This window comes from Aphidius gifuensis, linkage group LG1 (assembly GCF_014905175.1).
Source record: "Aphidius gifuensis isolate YNYX2018 linkage group LG1, ASM1490517v1, whole genome shotgun sequence".
Classification (NCBI taxonomy): domain Eukaryota; kingdom Metazoa; phylum Arthropoda; class Insecta; order Hymenoptera; family Braconidae; genus Aphidius; species Aphidius gifuensis.
Window position 1 is genome coordinate 27,239,049 of NC_057788.1, and position 24,004 is coordinate 27,263,052.

Consider the following 24,004-nt stretch of genomic DNA (forward strand, 5'->3'; position numbering starts at 1 on the left):
CACGTCAATTAATAATTTAATTTAGCTATTATAATAATGGAAGAAAAAAAAAAAACTTATGATTGTTTGATTAATTTTTTTCCACAAGGGTCCAATATTTTTTTTTTTTTGTTTTTTAGATAAAATAAAATTGAAAGTATAGTTATTATAAAGTCGTATGATTGTATAAATGTTTAACGTCTGATTATGTACAATATTTTTTGGGTTTGTAAATTTATAAAAAAAATATGTTTAGTACAAGTCAATTACTTACTTTTTAAATAAGGGTTATATTGTACTACACGATATTGTTTAAAAAAAAAAAATAATAAATAAAAAAATAAAAAATATATTTATTAAAGTAGGTACCTATTTCATTGTTATTGTTATTGTTTTTTTTTTTTTTTTTTTCTTATGAAATTCTTAATGTTTTTGTTCAACAACAACCAATCAAATCAGTGTTTACATTGGCTGTACTATTTTTTTTTTTTTTTGAGCTATGTGATTGGTTTTTAACTATTTTTTTTTTTATTTTTTTAACCTTGAGAATAAAGCATCTAGCTACAGTCAAAGTAGAGGTGTTGCATTGTTAATACGTTAAATCTGATCATCATGGAGATAAATGGTTATAGATGTAATAATTGTGCAACTTCAATGGAAAAAAAAGAACGACAATTTTACATTACCCAGTGTGGTCATTTATTTTGTCAAAAATGCAATGAAGCAGGTAAAATAAAATTCATGTATCAACTAACAAAGCATCATTATCATCAGCATTTTATTGTATTCAATTACGATGTGAATTTAAAAATTAATTTATTATTACTTTGATTTTTTTTTTTTAATATAATATAAGCTAAAGCAAAATGTCCAGTTTGTCATGCTGTTGGTGTTCAAAGTTTGATTTTAAAAAAACCACTTCCATCAGCAGTTTCGTCATTATTCAAGAATTCACTTGATCAAATTGATCAAACTGGTACGATTCTTAAATTTCAATTTAGTCAGCAATTAAATTTGAGTAATCAACTTGAAATACTTGTAAGTTGATATTGTTTTTTTTCATTCATCCATAAATTTAGTAAAAAAAAAAAAAGAAATGTCATTGTTTAATTTAATTCTTTTTTTTTTTTGTAGGATAAAAAATATGAACGTATAAAAAAAGTACACTGGCAGTTGATGAAACAAGCCAAGCCATTGATGGAAAAAAATAAAAAACTCAAGATGATTATTAATTCAATACAATCACGTTATCATCATAATACACCACCAACTCATGATTCACCAATGATGGTTGATCCTTCATTGAAATCTTTCAATGGAAGTTTTGTTTTACCAACAACAAATCAATTTTATGATCATTCACGTCATTCTTCCAGCAATCAGTGAGTATTTTTTAAATAAAAAACATCAACAAATAATTTTTTAATAAATACATGTTGGTTTTCTAGAAGACTATCAGATTATCGTCAATCAACACGTTATTTAACACCAAGTAGTTCTGATGTTACTGTATCACCAGCAATCTATTCTTCAGCAGGTGCTGCTTACGATACTCCAATGCCTAGAGCACAAGAATCATTTAATGATTTAAATTCATTCAAGTTACAATTAAATTAAAAAAAAATATATGTATTATTTTCATTTAAAATATCTTGTTTATTTGTTATTCAATATCTATTTTAAATATTAATTTAATTTCTTGGTCAATTACTAATTGACAATACTGATCATGTTGATGAATCATCCATCAAATTCACTTTGAAAAAAAAATAAATAAATATGCGTGCGCGCATTTGTGTTTACTTGTCTATTATTATGTTTATTTTTTCTAAATCATTTTGACATACGTGTCAAGTGTAGAACATCAAAAACAATTATTCTTTTAATCTAGTTGATTTCATCATATCAGAATTTATTCACGTGATAATACTTTACTAAAATTACTGACTTATCTAAAAGTGTATTAACAAAATAAAATTTATTATCACGATAGCTATATTGTAAAATGGTCAACTCAGAAAAAATAATAATAATAGGAGCTGGTGCAGCTGGTATATCAGCTGGATGTCATCTTTACAAACATGGATTTAAAAATTTAACAATATTAGAAGCAAAAAATAGAATTGGTGGACGAATTAATACTGTTGAATTTGGTAAAATGATTAATTAATTAAAATAATTTAGATTAAAATGTCAATGAATGATTTGAGGTTATTAATCTGTGTGTTTAATTATTTATAGGAGATAATGTTGTTGAGTTGGGTGCTCAATGGGTTCATGGAGAAAAAGGAAATATTGTTCATAAACTTGCTCAACCATTGGGATTGCTTGAATCATCATATAATTTAAATGATTTTAATAAAAATACATTTGTAAATTCTCAAGGTGTTGTCATGCCAAAATCAGAAAGTGCTGAAGTTTGGAAATTTTATTATATGATAAATGACAAAGCTGAGGAAGATTTAAAAGATGCAATTGGTTCTTATGGTGATTATTTTATAAAAGAGTAAGTTTATTTTTTTTTTATTATTAAAATTTTTTTAATAATATATTATCAGTAAAATTATCAATATCTGATTCTCTAAACCATGCTTGTAAAGTTGGATGTAAATCTGATTTTATGACTGTTGATACTTCAACATCTGGAACAATACATCTAGAAAAAGAAACACAACAATAACATTAATTTAATTGTATTTTTTTGTTTAACAAAATAATTACCTCACTCGATTGTTGCAACATTTATTCTTGACATACTCATATCTCAATAATGCATAAATATAATTAACATATTTTGTATCAAGAGAATTAGTCAATGAGTCAATTTCATTTTTAGAAGGATTATTAATAAGTTTAATATATTCTTTTGTTAAAATTGGTACAATATAGTTGACTTGTTTAAAACAATCATCAACAAATTCTTCTGCTTTACTATAAACATGTTTTTCTTGTTCTTTAAGAATAACAACACCAATTTTTGGATTTTTATTTCTAAATATATTTGAAATTTTTTTAACAATTTCTTCACTATCTTTGGTAAATGTCAACATGACAATTGATCCATATGATTTAGCTGAATTTGTTTTACTAATTGGTTCAGATTTTATTTCATCTTGTTTTTTAATTGTTGACATTGAAAATGAATAATTTTCTACGGTTATTGTTGGACTAAGAACCAGGGGAACTCTTGGAAGACATTGAGGTCTTAAAATTTCTACGAAATAAATGTAAATAATAAAGTTAAAAATCAAATGATTGATTATAAATGTTTTTCTTACGATTTTCAACAATTAAAGTTGTTAAAGAATTTAAAAAATTCATCAGTGGATTTGATATTCTATTGATAATGTCCAAACGTCCAATAGTCTTGAAGGATGTTATAATTTTATCAATTGTTGCATTCTCAGATTGAACAAATGTTAGGAGCACATAGTATGTTGGATCTTGAAGACCTTTAAAATTATAATCAATACATTGTATTTGTTCACGATTTAAACCCAAATGTGCTGCAAATTCATGCCATCCATTATATATTTTTTCAATTGATGATGAACTTATAAAAAGACATAATTTTTGAAGCACTGATAAACCTTCATGTTGAAATAAAAAACCAGCATGAATATGTTCACTTGCTTTTTGCATTTGTAAAATTAACATATCCAAATTTGGTGGTCCTTGTACATCATTTCTTATTTGTTCCAATTCAGGATCAATTTTTCTATAACAAAAATAATATTAAAATTAAAAATAATAAAATTTATTAATATTTATTATTGTTTTACTTTTGTAGCGCCATTTTAAATCATGATATGTATGTCTGAGAATTGTGAAATAACATTCTTATATATTTATTGGTTTTATCCCCACCAAATGAATAACTCAAGGTCGACAGGTCTTGTGTGTTAAGAAGTCTTATCATTACCGCGAAATATTTATAACTTGAAAATATTTTAAATTTGCTTTTATTAATTATTGTGTTGCTTATTTTTTTAAATAGATTTTACAAGTATTTAAATGATAATAAATTTACTGATGATACAAGAGCCAAAGAATATCTTGATTGGATGGAAAAATTTGATAATTCAATGCAATGTAGTGACACATGGTTTGAAGTATCTGCAAGAGGTTTGTCAGATTATTGGCTTTGTGAAGGTGATCATTTACTAAACTGGAAAGATCGAGGATATAAAACAGTATTTGATTTGTTGATGGTATATAAATAAAATACATAAATAATACATTTATTTTATTTCTATAATTTTAATTTTACTTTTTCTTTTTTTTTTCTAGCATAGATATCCAGATGCTTCACAAAGTATTCCAATATTAGATACAGTTAAATTTTCAAATGAAGTATCATCAATTGATTATTCAACAGATAAAGTTACAGTTACAACAACAAATGGAAATAAATTTATTGCTGATAGTGTTATATTTACAGCATCACTTGGAGTATTGAAAGATCAACATTTGTCATTATTTAAACCTCAGTTATCTAATAAAAAAATTTTATCAATTGAGGGATTGGGAATTGGATCAGTTAATAAATTATTTCTTGAATTTCCTCATCGTTGGTGGCTTGAAGATTCAGCTGGTTTTGGTTTTATTTGGACTGAACAAGATAAAAAAGAATTTCTTGAAAAACAACCGAAAAATCTTCATTGGCTTATTGATGTTTTTTCATTTTTCACTGTTGATTGTCAGCCTCGTGTACTGTGTGGCTGGATAACTGGTGAAAGTTCAAGATTCATTGAGACTCTTAGTGATGATGAGGTCAAAGATGGTCTTTGTGATTTGTTGGATAAATTTTTGGGCAAACACTATAATATTCCTGCACCTGATAAATTTATAAGATCAAAATGGTACACAGATAAACACTTTAGAGGATGCTACAGTCATCAAAGCATTAAAACTGATCAGCTTGGTGCTAGTGCTCGTGATTTAGCTGAACCAATTTTATCAAAATTAAACAACAAACCTGTGAGTATTTTAAATTTGGAGTACATTATTTTGACATGTATTTGATTTGTTTATAAATATTTTTCTTCACAGAAAGTACTATTTGCTGGTGAAGCAACTCATGATCATTATTATTCAACTGTTCATGGTGCTGTTGAATCGGGTATTCGTGAAGCTGACAGACTTATTGCCTACCACAGGTAATTAAAATAATAACAAAAACATTAATTTAATCATATCATTTTTTTGTCCTTCTATTTTATGTTTAACTCGTTATATTTTATTTACAACTCGTAATCAATCAGCATCATAATATCGTTTAAAAAAATTAAAGAAAAAAATTATATTGGCATTGGTTTTTAATTCTTAGGAGATTAAAATCGCACCTATAATCGAAAGTCTACTAATCTCTGTCTACTAATGAGGGTCACAATGGTGGAGAAAAATACACAATAAAGTACTGAATTATTTTTACTTTTTCTAAATTTAAAATTAATTCATGATATTATTATGATAAATAAATCAATTTAAATTGATATATTATTGAGCTTTTTTTTAAAAACACAATTCGTTTTATCCTTGATCCTAATATTATAAATTATTTGTTAAGAAAAAATTATATTTTTGTTAGATAATTAAATTATTAAGACAGGTGTCTAAGAATGATGATAAACAAGTCGCCGAGAAAACAACTTTGGCAATAATTGGAGCTGGATTAGCTGGTTTGTCTGCTGCAAAAACACTTGAGGAACATAAATTTTATGATTACATTTTGCTTGAAGGTAAAATAAAAATAAACAAAACATAAAATGTGAAATTTAAAACATTTTTTCAATTGTTTTTTTTATTTTAGCTCAGGACTATATTGGTGGAAGAATAAAATCTATAGCTTGGAATGATAATTGGATAGAAGAAGGAGCACAATTTTTGCATGGTGATAATAGTACATTTGGTAAAATTTGTCATGAAAATAATTTAATAGCTGATACAGAATCAGGTGAAGGTGAAGGTTTATATATTACAAGTGATGGTAGACACATTGATAAACAATCAATTCAAATGATTGATGACCTAGTGCGAGACACTCTAGAAGATTGTGAAAAATATGTTGATGAAATTGATGAAAAAATACCTGAAAGCATTGGTCATGTGCTTCGAAATGCCATGGATAATTTTATGAATGATAAAAATAATTCAAAAGAATTTAGTGAAATAATTTATGACTGGAATGTTAGATATTTACTTATTGATAATTCTTGTGATAAACTTGAAGATTTATCAGCTAAAAATTGGGGTAAATTTAGATTTGTTGGTGGACCTGAACATTTAATATTTAATAATGGTTATAGTTCATCTGTTAATATGATTTCTGATAGTTTAAAAAACAAAGTAAGACTTAAAAGTTTAGTAAAACAAATTAAGTGGCAGACAAATGATGAAAAAAAAAATCCAATTACTTTAGTTATGAATGATAAAAAAATTATTGCTGATTGTGTTTTAGTAACTTCGTCATTGGGATATCTCAAAGAAAATCCTGATATGTTTATTCCACATTTACCTGATGATTTACGTATGGCTATTGATTCACTCGGTTTTGGTGTGATGAATAAAATTTTATTAGACTTTGGCAAGCCATGGTGGGATCCTGGTTTTGAAGGTATACAATTTTTGTGGCATGAAGAAAATGAAAATAGTGATGACAGTATAAAATTAGCTCCATGGACAAGATACCTGACTGGTTTTGATGTTCTTCAAAATCAGGAGACAGTTTTACTTGGCTGGGTAGGTGGAAAAGGTGCAAAAATTATTGAAGATCTCAGTGAGCAAGAAGTTGCAAATGACTGTATTGATGTGTTGAGATTTTTTATGAAAAAAAATACTTTACCAGCACCAAAACGTTGTAAACGTTCACAGTGGGGACAAAATAAATTTATCAAAGGAAGTTACAGTCACATTTCAACAAAATGTGATGAAAATTTTGTCTCTCCAAGATCTCTTGCTCGACCAATATGGGGAACCATTATTCAAAATAATAAACCAAAGGTTAAATTATTTGTTTTAAATTATATTAGTGAAAGAAAAAAAAATTAAATAGTATTTTTAATTATTTTTTATTTTTTAGAATGTTCCTGTTGTGATGTTTGCAGGAGAAGCAACATCAGAACATTATTATTCAACTACTCATGGAGCATTTGATTCTGGAAAAAATCAAGCACTTGAGTTTTTACGTCACCATGTTGGTTTTTTACACCAAGTCCATGTTGGTGATAATTAATTAAAATATTAGATAAATAATAGTCAACAATAATTACTTGTACTTAAATCAAGAAATTTGAGTTGAGTATATATAGCATGCAAAGTTGCTTACATTTTTTAATAAAACTATTACAAGATAATTGTAATTTTAATAACAATTTTTTTAAATTTTATTTTATTGATTTCATCAAGCGATCGGCTTCTCGGAATCCTGATTTTATAGCTGCGTGAACTGTACCATATTGATAAGGTTCAGTTGCTTCACCAGCAAATTGAATAATCTAAAAATTAATTTGATATAATAGATAAAACTTGTGAAATATATTTACAAGTACTTACGGGTTTATTATTTTTCATTATTGGTTCTTCTAGATCTTCGTTTTTTGCATTGAGTTTATCAGATTCAATCGAGTGATAACTATAAGTGCCTCTGATGTTTGGATTGGTATTCCACATAGTTCTAGATATGATTAAAAAAAAAAAACAACAAATGAACAAATTAAAATTTTATATGTATACCTATATTAATATTATACCTTCTAATTTCATTTGGCAGAGTGATGTTATAGTCTCGTCCAAAAAATCTATTGACAAGTCCAATAGTCTGATTTTTAAATAATTCATCTGGTATTTTTTCCATTTCTGTTGAATAATCACTAGCCAACCAAAGACAAAATAATTTAGGTTTGTGTTCAACTGGAATTGCGTAAGTAAGACCCAACATCCATTTACGTTCAGGCTAAAATAGAAAAATAATTAAAAAATATTATAAATAATATTAATATTTATTTTTTTTCAATTGTAAAATATTGTGTTATTAAATTTACGTCTTTTTCTAGCTCTGCTCTGTCTTCATCACTCCATAAAAATACTTTGAGAAAATAAGAATCAAGTTCCCACCAAGGTTCATCATAAAGTAAAAAAATTTTAGCAACATGTCCAAATCCAAGATACTGGAAATAATAATTCAGTCAGGAAAATTATATATCAAATATAATAATTAAATTTATTTTACCTTGATTGCATTAATTTTTTTTTCCGGTAATGATGGAGTAAATATTTTTTCGAAATCTGCTTTTAATACACCCAATGAGCATGTAAAAATAACATGATCAGCTTCATATTTATTTCCATTAGAAGTAGACAATTTAACAGCTCCATCATTTTCATAATTTATTTTTGTTACTTGACTATTAAAAATTGTATTATTTATAACAGGTAATTCTTTTGATGGATCAGGAATTTTTTTCTATACAATTAAAAAAATACAATACATATTAATTTAAATATATTTTTGAAATAATATAGATCAATCAGACATTACCATGAGTATATCAAGAATTGTTGAGTAACCTTTGTCCTTCCAATTGACTCGTTGATCTCCTACTTCACCATATTCTTTGATAGCTCTGGCAGAAACATCAAACCAACTATTTGCAGCGTCACCTGTCATTATCAATAAATTCAATGCATTTAAAATTGATTGATGTTGTTTGGCTGGAATTTCAGGATGAGCTTTAAAAAACTCATTGAATCTACAAGTAAAAAAAAAAAAATTGATTTAATATTTATACATGACAAAATATATAAAATAATCTACCTGTTGACAAAATATTCTCCAATTGAGCCAGTTGTTAGGCTTTTAAGGTCAATTTCTTCATCTTCTGGCAGAAATATTTGTGCTGCTTTCGTGGCAATTTCTTTGGATATATCTGGTCCAGATGAACTATACATTTTGTGAAAGCTAATGTTTCCAGTGCTTTTTTGGACGAGTCCAAGAGGATTAGCCATATCAAAAACAACATTATTTATGTCTCCATGAACCCATTGTCCTCCCATGTCTGCCCAATATTCTCCTAATTTTGTTGTCCAAACTCGGCCTCCAATTCTATCTTGTGCTTCCAATATTGTAACATTGGTAAATCCATTTTCCAATAGTTTTGATGCAGCTGCTGTTCCAGCTGCTCCAGCACCAACAATCACGATTTTTGCATTTTTATCACAAAAAACAAATGCAACACAGGAAACAATTAGTATGAAAAACGTGGCCCTCATCATCATTGAACATACGATAATCAAACGAGTCTATTTTTCATTTGGCTTTTATACAGACTCACTAATGACCGTGAGTATATAAAAAAAAAATCATCCGATCATGACACGATGTCATGAGAGTCTACCCTTTCCTATTTAACTAGGTTATCATAATAAATATTAAATTTAAACACATTAAGCATTTTTTTTTATATTTTAAAAATATATTAATAAATGTTGATTCTATAATCAAACAAATTAAATCCTTGAAAAGCTAACAAACAGTGGAATGAAAAACAAAATCATTTATATATTAGATAATACATTTGTTGATATAATATAATATTTGAATAAAATAAATTTACCATAATAGAATTGAAATTAGTTGACATTGAGCTAATGAAATAAAATAAAGACAAATCAAATTTTTATATGTATAAAAAGAATTTATTTTATTTTGTCAAATATATATTACAAATTAATGATGGTAAACGTATTGTTGGGCAGGTTGAGCGGCATAAGCAAGTGGTGCTGGTGCTGTGTAGATTGGGGCAGCTTTGTATGCAACTGGAGCAGCTTTATATGCAATTGGAGCAGCTTGATAAACAGGGGTTGCAACTTTAACAGCAACTTGAGCTGGTTCTTTACGTACAATTGCATTAAAACCATTGACATCATCAGCTGTGTAATCAACAATTCTTCTTGATCCATCACTTTCAATAAATGAGTAGCTTCCTTGAACATGATCACCATCACGACTTTCTTGTTGGCTTTTGTAGTCTCCAGTTAGTGAGTCAGCAATGTCATAGTCTAAAAAAGAACAATTAAGTTAAGTATATCAGTATAAAATAAAAACTAATAAATAATCATTTGAAAAAGGTAAAAAAAATTATTTAACTTACTGTAGTTGTATTGGGGATGTGGATCGTATTCTTCATCAACGTGTTTTGTAATAACTGGAGTTGCAATTTTAGCAACATGAGCATATCCCAAAGATGCAGATGGTGCAGAATATGCAACTGGTGCAACTGGAAGAAATCCAGCATTTGCTGCTGCTACCAAAGCGAAAAGGGTAATGAACTGAAATTTAAAAAATAATTTTTAATTATTTATTATAGATATAAATATGAAATATATTTTGAATCTTTGTGAATACACACCTTGAATGCCATGATGACTCTCTTGATTGAAAGATTCTAGTGAATGATGTCTTGTTGCTAAAAGATTTGAGTTTATATAGGGCTCCTGGTCAGTTTTAAAAGACAAAGATAAAAATGTTTTATATACATAATGTATAAAGAAAAGAAAAAAATTATGCAATCGGTAAAAGCATTGGACAGTTGGCCGATTTGCCTTCTCGTGAATGAAACAAGAAATTGGGCAGATAACCACACCCAATGAAAAAAAAGCGATAGGACCCTGTTTGCAGTGAAGGGATTGCCGACTGTGGCCTTTGAATTATATTGCTCAATTTTCATTTTTTTTATAACACAAAATTACAGGTGCAATTTTTTAAATATCAAAGATAAACTTTTTGTCGAAAGAACTTGGCGATTCAAATGAAAAAAAAAAGACAAAACTTGAGACAATAAGACCATTGTCCAAGTAACCTTGATATTATTTAAAAAAATAATAATAAATTTTATATAAAAAATACCAAAAAATAAAGAAAAGAAAGTCAAGGTAATTTTAAAAATAAAATAACATTATTTTATTTTAATAAAATCATAGTATCTTCGGCTAAGTGAATATTTTTTTTTACTAAAAAAAAAACCAACATACATTTGGTGAAGTGATTGAAAATTGCAAGGTCATATTCACGTTCATGGTCAACCTTCACCTGCCCTACATTTTGCAATTCTTCTTTTTTTTTTTTTTTTTGAACACACCCTTTCTTTGATTACATAAATAAATTTTTTTTACACAACAAAATTACAATCAACATAAGCTTATTATTTATTAAAAATACAAAGTATTTACATGAAATTTTTTTTTTGTGCACATTCATTTTCTTGTCTATCAATAATTAAATTAATTTTTAAAAAATTCGTATTACTAAAAATAAAATTCAGTCTGAAAAATCATGATGATTAAATATTTATCATTCAGTCAGACAAATGATATTGTACAAAGAAAAGTCAAGTGCATATGACATCGATTATTACATAATTAATTTATGTACACATTAAAAAAAAATAAAAAAATTACATATTATAATTTTATATAATATATTGATATTGCAATGGAAGAAAAGAAAAAAAAAAACAAAAATAATAAAATTGATAGGAAGAAAGATCAATAGATCAAATCACTTGGCACATTATTTTGTTAGTAAATTTATACTTGATATAAATTAAACACTCGTTTCTTTTTTGTCACTATTTTCATCAAGTAAAATAACATTATTATCATCATCATCATCATCAACAACAAAATCTTCATTGTAAATTTGTGTATCAGTATAATTTGTATCTTCATAATCAACACCAATACTAGCATTTATATCAAGATGTCGTATTTCACCCAATGAAACATTAATAGCTGTTAAATCAGTCAATGAATTAAATTCTTTAACAAGATAATCATGATTATTATTATCATGATTAATAATATTATTGACTTGTTGATTTAAATTTGGCAATTTAAGTTCATGAAGTATATCAAAATTTATATTTTCACTATTTGAACTTATACGTTTAATATTATTAAGTGAAGTTGTAAATAATGGTGCATCACGATTAAATAATGTTTCACTTGTAAAACTATTTTCATCTGTTTCTGATTGTTGTGATTCAATATAATGACGTGAATTAATATCTGAATTTTCTTCACTTATTAAATCATCAATTGATGCTCTTGAATCAGCTTCACAATTTTTTGAACTTGTATCAATACTTAATAAATCATTGTATGAATTTCTATAATTTTTTTGTATATTTTCAATATTATAATGATTAATATTTGTTAAACAAGATAAACTATTTGATTGTTCACAACGTTTTAATAATATTTTTGAATTTTTATTATTATTATTATTATTATTATGATTAATTTGATTTAAACTTGTACATTTAAAATCAATGTCTATTTTTTTATCTGATGTTTCTGGTGTTTCATCAATTTCAGGAAGATTATTATCACTTTTTTCACTTGTTATTTGTGTTACAGAATCAATTTCTGAACTATATTCTAAACTACATTGTTGTGATGCATTTTTTAATAATTTTTCTTCTTCAGTTTTTGTATCACCATCTGATTCAATTGGACTTAATGGAATATTTTGTTGTATATTATTTTTATTTGATAAATTATTATTATTATTTAATTTTTTTCCATTAATATGAATTTTTTCTTGTCCAATAACATAACGTACTGGAATATTATTATCACCAATTGATGATATACTACCACATGAATCAGATAATATATTAATATTTTTAACATCACTAACTGGATTAATTTCAACATGTATATTTGTATTATTAACTTTTGAATTATTTAAATGTTGATTATCATGATTTCTTTGTGCTGGTCTTGGTATTGATATACATGAATCATTATCACTTGTTGCTCCTCCATCACCTTGTTTTCTTGGTCCTAAATTATTATGTTTAATATGTCTTCTTTGTTTTTTAAAAAATTTTCTTGCAACACCACTTTGATGTGGATTATAAAACATTTCAGCACATGTTGAATGTCCACCAGCTACTGCTGATTCTGTATATGTTGTTACTGAATTATTTGAACGATATTGTTGTCTATGAAGTACAACAAGATTAATATTTTGATTTTTATTTATACTTAATGTTGTATCTGATCCAATATCAGATGTTTTTAATTGTATATTTGATACTCTCATTGATGTATCAATATAACATCTTGATGATGCTATTGAATTTGTATCAGATGTAACTTGTGTTGCTTGTGTATTTAATATTGGTAATGTTAAATTTTGTACTAATGGTTGTGCTGGTATTGTTTGATGTGCATCACAAACATTTCTTGTTCTACAACAATTATTTTTTTTTCTTTTTAACCAACATCTCATTATTGTCCATTGTGAACGTACATCACTTCTTGCAATACCATAAAATAATAATACAAATAAACCTAAACCACATGATGATAATGCATAAATTGATGCAAATATTAATTCTTCATTTGGTAAATAATTGGTAAATGGTTGTATTGTTGTTATACAACCAGATAACCATATTATTATAAATAATATTAATATTATAATATGTCCTTTTAATTGTGTTATTTGTGAATGTTCAATATCTTCAATTTCAGATGATACTGTTGGTGTACTATTAACACTATTATCATCAACACGATTTTCATTTGGTTCTAATAATTCTAAATCAACATTTTCAGTTGCTTGTGTACCTTCTGATAATTGTCCATTATTATTATTAATATTTCTAATAGTACATCTTATTAAAAGATATAATATCATCATATAAATAATTAATATTATTGATGGTATAAAAAGTTGTACAATTGCTGGTCCAGTTGATAAAAAACAATAATTATAACCATAATATTCATGATGATTAATTGCACTTGATATACCACAAATAATCATTGATATACCCCAACCACATAAATATAATCCAAGTATTGGTTTTGGCATTGTTTGTTCTGGTATTTCATCATCTGGTATTGTTTTAATATTTGATTTTGATAATCTATGATACATTATATGTGCTGATACTGTCATCCATAATAAACAACATAATGATAAATAATGTAATGCTAATCCAACATTTTGACATATTTCAATATCTTCTGTTTGTTGTATACCAGTTGTATAAAAAAAACATAATAATATTATTGCAATCCAAGTATTAATAATACTGTGTTTTGATCTTTTTGGCATGGCAATTGATGTATTACAAATAATATAAGTTACAGATGTACATGTTAAACATATTATTATAATTAATGTACCAATATAAATTGCTGGATTTGAATATTTAAATTTTGCACCAATTATCATTGGTTTTTCATCAAGATATGATAAATCTTCAAGTAAACCATAATATCCTAATTTATCACAATGATATAATACTAAAGTAGCAAGTGCTTCTTTTAATTCACATCCTTTTGTTGACCATTCACCACTACCATTATTGTTTATATTCCAAATTGCTAATATTGGACGTTTATTTGAATCATATGGATTTAACATTTTTAATATAACAATTATTGGTTCAGTTAAATTTTTTGTTATATTATTATTTAAACCAATGATATTTGAGCCAATAATTCCTGATGTTATATCATATTTTTCATAAGTTTTATTATCAGTATAAAATGGAAATAAATTATTATCAGAAAACATTGATATCATTAATTGTGGTGTTGTTGTTAAATTGAATGTTTCAATTTTAGTAAAATTAAATTTTAATTGTATTGTTGCTTCAATTATTTTATTATCAATATAAAAATTATTAATTGTTTTATTATTTTCTAAACAATTTAATATACGACTATCATTTTTTTCAATTAATTGATTATAACTGTACCATGTACATGATAAACTTGAATATGTATATTCTTGTTTAATACGTATTGTTTCAAGTGCAATATTTTTATTATTTAAAATATTTGAATTTTTATGTTCATTTATATTTTCAATTGATTTAATTAATCTTGTACATGCTTTATAATTTTTTTCAGCTGTTTTAAGAATTAATCTTGGTACTTTCATAATAATACTTATAATATTTATTAATAATATATCAAGTTCTTTTTCATATGTTAAATATTTTAAATAATTTTCAATTGTTTTAACAATAAAATGTATTTCAATTGGATCTGTTATTTTATTAACATCAGATGTATGATTTTTAAATCTTTTAGCTGTTTCTAAAAATGTACTTTTTGTTAATGTTAAATCAACTTTTGAAAATTGTTCAAATGATTTTGTTATTGATGATGTAAATGGACATAATTCAGTATTTAAATTTTTCCAATTACCATTTTCATCACATTCATATGATGCACGTAATGGTACTAAAGCAAAACCTTCACATGGTAATTCAACTTTCCAACCAATAACTGTTTTTGGCCATGCATAAACACCTTTATTATTTGTTGTTATTGTTAATGGACAATAACGTGTTTTATCTGATATAACAATGATACTTATTGCAGTTGATATATTACCAAAATTTGAAAGTAAATGACAATTCCATTTTCCATTGTGTTCTTCTTTAACTGGATCAATTTTTAATGATATATCAATTATTGCATTATCTGATAAACGTCTATTTTCAATTTTAATATTTGAAAATTTTTCAAGTGGATTTATTAAATTTTTTTCATTATTTATATTATTATCAATATTCATTGTTGGATCCCATAGCCAATTTAAATTTGCACTTGGATCATTTGGTATACTTGGTACTGAACATTTAAGTGTTATTGTATCACCCTCAAAAACAACTTGATTTTGATCAGGTTTAATTTCAACAACTGGTTTTGTAAATTGACATGAATAATCTGCTGATAAACCAAGTTCTGTAATATAGTGACCTTGAAAATTTTGTGGTGAATGACATTTTGGAAATGGATTTAATTTGTAAAGTGATGAATTCCAATTACTCAACCAATAAAGACGACAATCACATTCCCAAGGATTGTCAGATAAATCAACTAGTCTTAATTCACGTAAAACATGAAAACTTCTTTCTGACAATGTTTTTAATGCATTTCCATTGAGTTCTCTGTATAATTAATAAACAAATTTTAATTAATATACATTTTTGTTTTGCTTTGTTTTTTTAAAAAAATTGTTAAATAATTGCAATTATAATTTAATGAAAATAATAAAATAATACTTACAACTGATCTATTGCCAATAAATTATGAAACAAATCGGTCTCCACAGTGCTTATTTTGTTAAACGACAAAGAGCTAAGCCAAAAAAGAAAGAACAAAAAAAAAACACAAAAAATAAGTCAAACAAATCATAAAAATAAGTACAATAATTAAGCATAATAAAAGCAAATTATAATTTTTTTCAATTTTTAACTTACAGTTTTTTTAGATTTAGAAGCTGTGAAAATACCATGGAATCAATTGATGATATTTGATTATTACTTATGTTTCTAGAAGAAAAAAAAATACCATATAAATATTTAAATAAATTTTAAATAATTTTTATTAATTAAAATAACTTACAATCTTTCAAGATTTTGAAGTCCAAAGAAACAGTCTTTTTCCAATTTGCTTATTTTATTATAAGCAAGATTTAAACGTCTCAAATTTGTTAAATTTTGAAATACGTATGGTTCAACAACATCAATAACATTTTTACTTAGATCCCTTTAAAAAAATTTAAATAATAACATTATATAAATATTACAAGACTTATTATTTTACTAACAATAATTTATAATTGTTAAAAAACAACAACTTACAATCCATAAATATCTGGGGCAATTATATTAAAACCAATTTGTTTAATATCCTGAATATCCTTGTTACATTTAACCCTAATTTTGTCGCTTTGTTGCCCTGTATTTTTACAACTACATGGTGCAGGACATGCATTAACAAAACTAGGGCCCAGAACTTGAATCAGGATCAATAGTATCAATAATTTTTTCATAGTTTTATAATTCTCTTAGCTCTCCTATACCTAAAAATAAAAACAAATATTTAATTATCAATATTATAAACAATAGCAATACTGTCACAATTTAACAAATTTTTTTTTTTTTTTTTTACTTTTTGGAGTAATAAAATAGTAAAATTATTGTTAAACTTACGGCCTGAATAATTATTCTGAATTTTCGCATTGTTAATTAATCAATTTTATTTAAATTTTTTATTATTATTGACAGTCACATTTAACAACACTGATTTACTGACAATTTAATAATTCATTTAGGTCACTAGTTGAATATTTTATATATTTTTTAAACATTCAAGCTGTCATTTATAAAATTTCCAATCAACGTTAGTAAAAATAATTTAAAAAATTAATGAAAAAATAAAAAGTTATAAACTTATACAAATGTTTAAATATAAGTGTTAGAATTCTTGATAAATTTGATTGTTGTTTTAATTTTGTTATAAATACATATATATATATAAATTAGCTATGTACACCAGCCTCTAGACAGCGCCTGCTCCGTTTTATCAATTATTTCTGTCTCTTATTGTTTATATTACTATTTCTCTTTTTTTATTTTTTCCAGACGCCATTTTTAAATAACTGTCTTATCGACAAGAAAAATGATATTTAGTTGATAAGGTTGATGTCTACAGCTAACAACAATAATATAAACAAAAAAAAAGAAAATAATAATAAGGATAGTGACAGAGAGAAAAAGAGAGAACAAAAAAATAAAAAAAAATAAAATAATAAAAAAATTTTTAGCTCTGAAATTTTATGGGTGAATGAGCAACAATCAATGTTTGTTGGACAAGTTGGTCCACGGTGGTGGAGTTTATTTGAATTTATAAGTTAACAAAATGAATAATTAAGTATTAATAATATTTTAAATAATAAATATAAGTAAATATTTAATTTGTGTGTGGCATTATGTACTTGTAAAAAATGGCGGTGTGAAATGGCAGGACGACGTTCTGTATTGACAAATGCTGAGTCCCTGTCAGGATCAAATTCACAAGATCCACTCAGGGAGCTATTTGAAGCATGTAAAAATGGTGATTTAACTAGAGTTAAAAAATTAGTCAATCAAAAGACTGTTAATGCTCGTGATACTGCTGGCAGAAAGTCAACCCCACTGCATTTTGCAGCTGGTGAGTCATGAATGTTTTTTTTTTTTGTTTTCATTATTATTATTATTAATTTTAATATAATATTTAATTTAAAAGTTTAAATATTTTTGTTGATTGTTTGTTTATTAAACAGGATATGGAAGAAGAGATGTTGTAGAATTTTTGTTGTCAACTGGAGCTTCAATTCAAGCAAGAGATGATGGAGGTTTACATCCACTTCATAATGCCTGTTCTTTTGGACATTCTGATGTTGTAAGACTGCTATTAGAAGCTGGTGCAAATCCAAATACAAGAGACAATTGGAATTACACACCTCTTCATGAAGCTGCTATTAAAGTAAATAATAAATTATAATATAAAATATAAACAAATGTGTTTGATTAGTTTCGTTTGAAATAAATTTAAAAAAAAAAAAAATTATTTGATTATTAAAGGGAAAAATAGATGTTTGTATAGCACTATTACAACATGGAGCTGATCCGAATATTCGTAATACAGAAGGTAAAACAGCACTTGAATTAGCTGATCCAGCAACAAAGCCTGTGTTAACTGGTGAATATCGTAAAGATGAATTATTAGAAGCAGCTAGATCTGGTAATGAAGAAAAATTATTACAATTATTAAATCCATTAAATGTAAATTGTCATGCAAGTGATGGACGTAGATCAACACCATTACATTTAGCTGCTGGTTATAATCGTGCAAGAGTTGTACAATTATTATTACAAAATGGTGCTGATGTACATGCTAAAGATAAAGGTGGTCTTGTACCATTACATAATGCATGTTCATATGGACATTTTGAAGTAACTGAAGCATTATTAAAACATGGAGCAGCTGTTAATGCAAGTGATTTATGGGCATTTACACCACTTCATGAAGGTGCTAGTAAATCAAGAGCTGAAGTATGTTCATTATTATTATCAGAAGGTGCTGATCCAACACAACTTAATTGTCATAGTAAAAGTGCAATTGATGTTGCACCAACATTGGAATTACAAGAACGTTTATCATATGAATATAAAGGACACTGCCTACTTGATGCCTGCAGGCAGGCTGATTTAACAAAATTAAAAAAATATATAACACCAGAAATTATTAATTTTAAACATCCATATACTGGTGATACAGCATTACATTGTGCTGTATCATCAATTTATACAAAACGTAAACAAATAATTGAAACTTTAATTAGAAAAAATGCATTATTAAATGAAAAAAATAAAGATTTTTTAACACCATTACATGTGGCAGCTGATCATTCGTACTATGATGCAATGGATTTATTATTAAGAAATAATGCACGTGTTAATGGACTTGATGGACTTGGACAAACAGCATTACATAGATGTGCTAGAGATGATAATGTACAAGGTGTTAGAATATTATTATCATATAATATTGATCCAACAATTGTATCATTACAAGGTTATACAGCAGCACAACTTGCAACTGAAAATATATTAAAAATATTACAAGATCCACCAAGTGTTAGTGAAGATTCAGAAATTCAATTATTAGAAGCAAGTAAATCTGGTGATTTAACAGCTGTTGAAAGAATATTACAAGCAAATCCACATGCTGTTAATTGTCGTGATCTTGATGGACGTCATTCAACACCATTACATTTTGCTGCTGGTTATAATCGTGTACCAGTTGTTGAATATTTATTATTACATGGAGCTGATGTACATGCTAAAGATAAAGGTGGTCTTGTACCATTACATAATGCATGTTCATATGGTCATTATGAAGTTACTGAATTATTAGTTAAACATGGTGCATCAGTTAATGTTGCTGATTTATGGAAATTTACACCATTACATGAAGCAGCAGCAAAAGGTAAATGTGAAATTGTTAGATTATTATTACGTCATGGAGCTGATGCAACAAAAAAAAATCGTGATGGTGCAACACCATTAGATTTAGTTAGAGAAGGTGATCAAGATGTTGCTGATTTATTAAGAGGTAATTCAGCATTATTAGATGCTGCTAAAAAAGGTAATTTAGCAAGAGTACAAAGACTTGTTACACAAGATAATATTAATTGTCGTGATGCACAAGGTAGAAATAGTACACCACTTCATCTTGCTGCTGGTTATAATAATTTAGAAGTTGCTGAATTTTTATTAGAACGTGGAGCTGATGTTAATGCACAAGATAAAGGTGGTTTAATACCATTACATAATGCATCATCATATGGACATTTAGATATTGCTGCATTATTAATTAAATATAATACAGTTGTTAATGCAACAGATAAATGGGGTTTTACACCATTACATGAAGCTGCACAAAAAGGTAGAACACAACTTTGTGCATTATTATTGGCACATGGTGCTGATCCATTTTTAAAAAATCAAGAAGGACAAAGTCCAGTTGATTTAGCAAGTGCTGATGATGTTAGATGTTTATTACAAGATGCAATGGCATCACAACAAATTGTACCATCAGTATCATCAGTAACACCAACACCATGTGGATCAATTAATATTACAAATAATTCATCTAATACAAGTAGACCACCAAGTATTGTATCTGTTCCAGTAACACCACCACCTGCATTAACACAAGAAACTGTTATAATGCCATCTGGTGCATCAATGACACTTTGTGTACCAGTTGCTAGACCAACAACATGTCTTAGTCCAATGCCAAATTTAGATAATTCATCTGATCGTGAAATTAAAGATGGTGTTGATGATAGAACATGCAATATAACAACTGTATCTGGTTTCTTACAAAGTCTTGGACTTGAACATCTTTTAGAATTACTTGAACGTGAACAAATAACATTAGATATACTTGCAGAAATGGGACATGAAGATTTAAAACAAGTTGGTGTTACTGCATATGGATATAGACATAAACTTATTAAAGGAATGGATAAATTATTAAGTTCAGCTGTTGGATCAATATGGCAACCGTCTGTTAATCCTGGTACATTACTTGTTGATTTACTTGCTGATGATAAAGAATATCTTGCTGTTGAAGAAGAAATGCAAGGTACTATTAGAGAACACAGAGATAATGGACATTCTGGTGGAATATTTGAACGATACAATATCGTTAGGGTAATTATTTTCTTTTATATTAATTAATTATTTATTATTATTATTTATTAATTGTTAATTTATTTAATTTAGATACAAAAAGTACAGAATAGAAAATTATGGGAACGTTATGCACATCGTCGTCAAGAAGTTGCTGAAGAAGTTTCAGCTGCTGGTCCACCATCACCAAGTACTGTACCAAGAACATCATCAACAGTTAGTACACCACAAGCAAATGAAAGAATGTTATTTCATGGTTCATCATTTATTAATGCTATTGTGCAAAAAGGATTTGACGAAAGACATGCATATATTGGTGGTATGTTTGGAGCTGGTATTTATTTTGCTGAACATAGCAGTAAAAGTAATCAATATGTTTATGGAATTTGTGGAGGAACTGGTTGTCCTGCACACAAAGATCGTAGCTGTTATATTTGTCACAGGTGGGTTTTTTTTTTTTCTTTTGTTTATTGTTTTTTTTTCCTTAATAGATAATATACTATCTTATCAATAATTATTATAAAAAATAAATACATCAAGTTGTATCATTTTTATGACCTTGAGATATATAAAATTATAATATTACAAATTTATCTAATATTATATTTCATCAGGATATATTAAATTGAAATAATTGTTAATTATTTAATCAAATTTTTAAAATACTTAATATTTTAATAGTTCTTATAATAATAATTATTTTTTTTCTTTTCATAGATCAATTTATTATTTATAATCCATACTAAGAATCTTTGATTTGATGTAATTTTAATTTAACCTATTTTGACCTAATATCAAAATGTCACATTGCCTCATATCTCATTATAAACTGGGTAAACAAAAATGTAATTGCACTATCTTCGAGGACAAAACAATCTATAATTATGCAATATCAGTTGACCCCAACCGACATAACACTTGACTAAATTAAAACATATATTTTTCATTTTTTTGTATTTATATTTATATATATATTTTTTTTGTTATTTTTTACAGACATTTGTTGTTATGTCGGGTAACACTTGGTAAATCATTTTTACAATTTTCGGCAATGAAAATGGCACATGCACCACCTGGACATCATAGTGTTATGGGAAGACCATCACAAGGTGGTCTTGCATTTCCTGAATATGTTGTTTATCGTGGTGAACAAGCATATCCAGAGTATCTCATAACTTATCAAATTGTCAGACCTCAACAAGAACCAGGTGGTAATAGTGAGGGTAGTGAAGAACGGTGATCCCAAGAGTCTGGTCCTGCGGCAACATTGCGTCAATTATGTTGTTGTCAGAGGCCAAAAATATGGTAGTGTACACTCTTAATTATCATTTCTCGTTTTTTTTTTTTTTTTGTTTTAATACAAAAAAAAAATCTTAATTTTTCATTTACATGCATCAACGTTATCATGTTTGTACTATTTTTGTTTTTTTTTTATCTATAAATAAGTGATAATTTAATGATGATTTTAATGGGTATTTTAAGGATATTAATGACTTTCCGGGGGAAAAAAAAATTAAAAAAAAATTAAATTAAATATGTATTATAATTGATTAATGAAGTTATTATAAATAATTTCTATAAAGACATTTGAGTGAAACAAAAATAAAAAAAAAATAAAATAATAAAATTGAATAGCCACGTGGGGGCATCATCAATTTAAACAATGCATTTATTACAGCTTTCTTGTATATCGAAAAGAAAAAGAAAAAAAAAAAAATTATTGCAATTTATTGATGTTATAGTTTACTCATTTATTATTATTTTTGAATGATTGTTTTTTTTTTATCTCATATATAAATTAATACCACAATGTTACGTCACTTTGCTAAATAATAAAAATTAATAATAGAAAAACAAATATGAAAATGCGGAAATATTTAATCAATATTATTATTAACGATTGTGATTGTAAATGAGCTGGAAAATTTTCAATGTTTCAGTAAAAAACTAATCGAAATTATTTCGAAGTGGAAAATTTGTAGAAAATATGAAAATTAAAAAATTTACTATCATTTGTTAGAGCAACTGATCATCAAGGATCAAATATTCCAGTAATATAATGAAATGTTTGACAACTCGATAACCCGATGGCGCCGAGCTGACGATTTGATAATACCAAAAAAAAAAAAAAATAAAAAAACCTTTGATCTGCTGTTTTAAATGTCATTATTTATTATGCCATAATTATTATTTTTTTTGCAATAATTACTATTAAATTTTGAAAACTAATCTAAAGATAATAACATTTTTTTTATTTTTAGCATTTTGCATGCTTTGTTGTCAAGAAACTTGATGGAATTACTAAATAACAAAAGACTCATCGTTCCATAAAAAAAATATCATCTGTCAGATAACTCGTCATTTAAAACAAAACGGATCAGATTGAAGCCCTTGAGTTATTATTTATATCACCTTGTTTAATTATACAATATTTAAAAACTTGAGTCAACAATATGTTTCAACAAAATTATATCATTCAAAAGAAAGAGTAGAAAAAAAAAAAAACAAAAAAAATATTTACATTTATTTCCTAAATAATTAGATAATACATCAAAGCAAAGTTCAATTTTTTTAAAAATTTATTTCAAGCTAGCAAAAAACTGAGAGATACAAAAATTAAAAAAATTTAAATGATATCTTAAAAATGTAGTCTGTGACTTTGCTTGGTTTGACAAATGATAGTTTATCACAACGCAGTTTAATAATAATTCATAAAGATATCATTCATTTGTCCGCGAAGACCTCTGTATAAATATTTTTGTTTTTTTTTCTTTTATATCAAAAATATATATTTATTTATATTTATTTATTTTTGTTATGAGATTAATGAGGAAAAAAAAATACGGTATGAGCACATTTTAAAAGTTGCACATGTTGATGAAGCGATAATAAATATCGAAACATGTGTCATGTATATATGATATTTAAAATATACATAGGCAATCATAACATAAGTAATTATT

At 26.2% G+C, this 24,004-nt stretch overlaps 7 protein-coding genes across 9 annotated transcripts; 3 read left to right on the forward strand and 4 right to left on the reverse strand.

Moving 5' to 3' along the window:
• The first annotated feature begins 544 nt into the window (after positions 1 to 544).
• Positions 545 to 1,788, forward strand: LOC122858865 (zip homologous protein 1-like). Of its 2 annotated transcripts, none has more exons than XM_044162076.1 (4): positions 545 to 706; positions 836 to 1,017; positions 1,114 to 1,361; positions 1,428 to 1,788. In XM_044162076.1, exons 1-4 carry the CDS (start codon positions 592 to 594, stop codon positions 1,594 to 1,596), a joined length of 714 nt encoding a protein of 237 aa, XP_044018011.1. In that variant the 5' UTR covers positions 545 to 591; the 3' UTR covers positions 1,597 to 1,788. The 2 variants fall into 2 exon arrangements, with proteins under 2 accessions (XP_044018011.1, XP_044018019.1); XM_044162084.1 differs by having other exon boundaries at positions 587 to 706; positions 1,431 to 1,616.
• On the forward strand, positions 1,626 to 7,213 carry LOC122858842 (spermine oxidase-like). 2 transcript variants are annotated; one of them, XM_044162027.1, is made up of 8 exons: positions 1,626 to 2,132; positions 2,221 to 2,485; positions 3,977 to 4,190; positions 4,270 to 4,963; positions 5,036 to 5,138; positions 5,587 to 5,720; positions 5,792 to 6,981; positions 7,061 to 7,213. In XM_044162027.1, exons 1-8 carry the CDS (start codon positions 1,985 to 1,987, stop codon positions 7,211 to 7,213), a joined length of 2,901 nt encoding a protein of 966 aa, XP_044017962.1. In that variant the 5' UTR covers positions 1,626 to 1,984. The 2 variants fall into 2 exon arrangements, with proteins under 2 accessions (XP_044017962.1, XP_044017972.1); XM_044162037.1 differs by having other exon boundaries at positions 4,270 to 4,959; positions 5,032 to 5,138.
• On the reverse strand, positions 2,298 to 3,832 carry LOC122858859. The gene is made up of 4 exons (XM_044162062.1): positions 3,762 to 3,832; positions 3,258 to 3,697; positions 2,701 to 3,193; positions 2,298 to 2,635 (listed from the first exon to the last, which is right to left on the reverse strand). Exons 1-4 carry the CDS (start codon positions 3,773 to 3,775, stop codon positions 2,509 to 2,511), a joined length of 1,074 nt encoding a protein of 357 aa, XP_044017997.1. The 5' UTR covers positions 3,776 to 3,832; the 3' UTR covers positions 2,298 to 2,508.
• LOC122858849 (spermine oxidase-like) lies at positions 6,983 to 9,616 on the reverse strand. Its single transcript, XM_044162050.1, has 7 exons — positions 8,795 to 9,616; positions 8,519 to 8,729; positions 8,210 to 8,443; positions 8,022 to 8,147; positions 7,731 to 7,933; positions 7,534 to 7,654; positions 6,983 to 7,475 (listed from the first exon to the last, which is right to left on the reverse strand). Exons 1-7 carry the CDS (start codon positions 9,253 to 9,255, stop codon positions 7,365 to 7,367), a joined length of 1,467 nt encoding a protein of 488 aa, XP_044017985.1. The 5' UTR covers positions 9,256 to 9,616; the 3' UTR covers positions 6,983 to 7,364.
• Positions 9,617 to 9,659: 43 nt separating this feature from the next.
• Positions 9,660 to 10,523, reverse strand: LOC122858878 (larval cuticle protein A2B-like). Its single transcript, XM_044162096.1, has 3 exons — positions 10,389 to 10,523; positions 10,131 to 10,308; positions 9,660 to 10,038 (listed from the first exon to the last, which is right to left on the reverse strand). Exons 1-3 carry the CDS (start codon positions 10,398 to 10,400, stop codon positions 9,707 to 9,709), a joined length of 522 nt encoding a protein of 173 aa, XP_044018031.1. The 5' UTR covers positions 10,401 to 10,523; the 3' UTR covers positions 9,660 to 9,706.
• An 832-nt stretch (positions 10,524 to 11,355) lies between these two features.
• On the reverse strand, positions 11,356 to 17,323 carry LOC122858835 (adhesion G protein-coupled receptor A3). The gene is made up of 6 exons (XM_044162013.1): positions 17,010 to 17,323; positions 16,659 to 16,879; positions 16,420 to 16,563; positions 16,275 to 16,346; positions 16,081 to 16,152; positions 11,356 to 15,962 (listed from the first exon to the last, which is right to left on the reverse strand). Exons 2-6 carry the CDS (start codon positions 16,847 to 16,849, stop codon positions 11,582 to 11,584), a joined length of 4,860 nt encoding a protein of 1,619 aa, XP_044017948.1. The 5' UTR covers positions 16,850 to 16,879; positions 17,010 to 17,323; the 3' UTR covers positions 11,356 to 11,581.
• Positions 17,324 to 17,554: 231 nt separating this feature from the next.
• LOC122858887 (poly [ADP-ribose] polymerase tankyrase-like) lies at positions 17,555 to 22,958 on the forward strand. The gene is made up of 5 exons (XM_044162108.1): positions 17,555 to 18,009; positions 18,122 to 18,324; positions 18,423 to 21,062; positions 21,135 to 21,484; positions 22,038 to 22,958. Exons 1-5 carry the CDS (start codon positions 17,817 to 17,819, stop codon positions 22,279 to 22,281), a joined length of 3,630 nt encoding a protein of 1,209 aa, XP_044018043.1. The 5' UTR covers positions 17,555 to 17,816; the 3' UTR covers positions 22,282 to 22,958.
• The last annotated feature ends 1,046 nt before the right edge of the window (positions 22,959 to 24,004 follow it).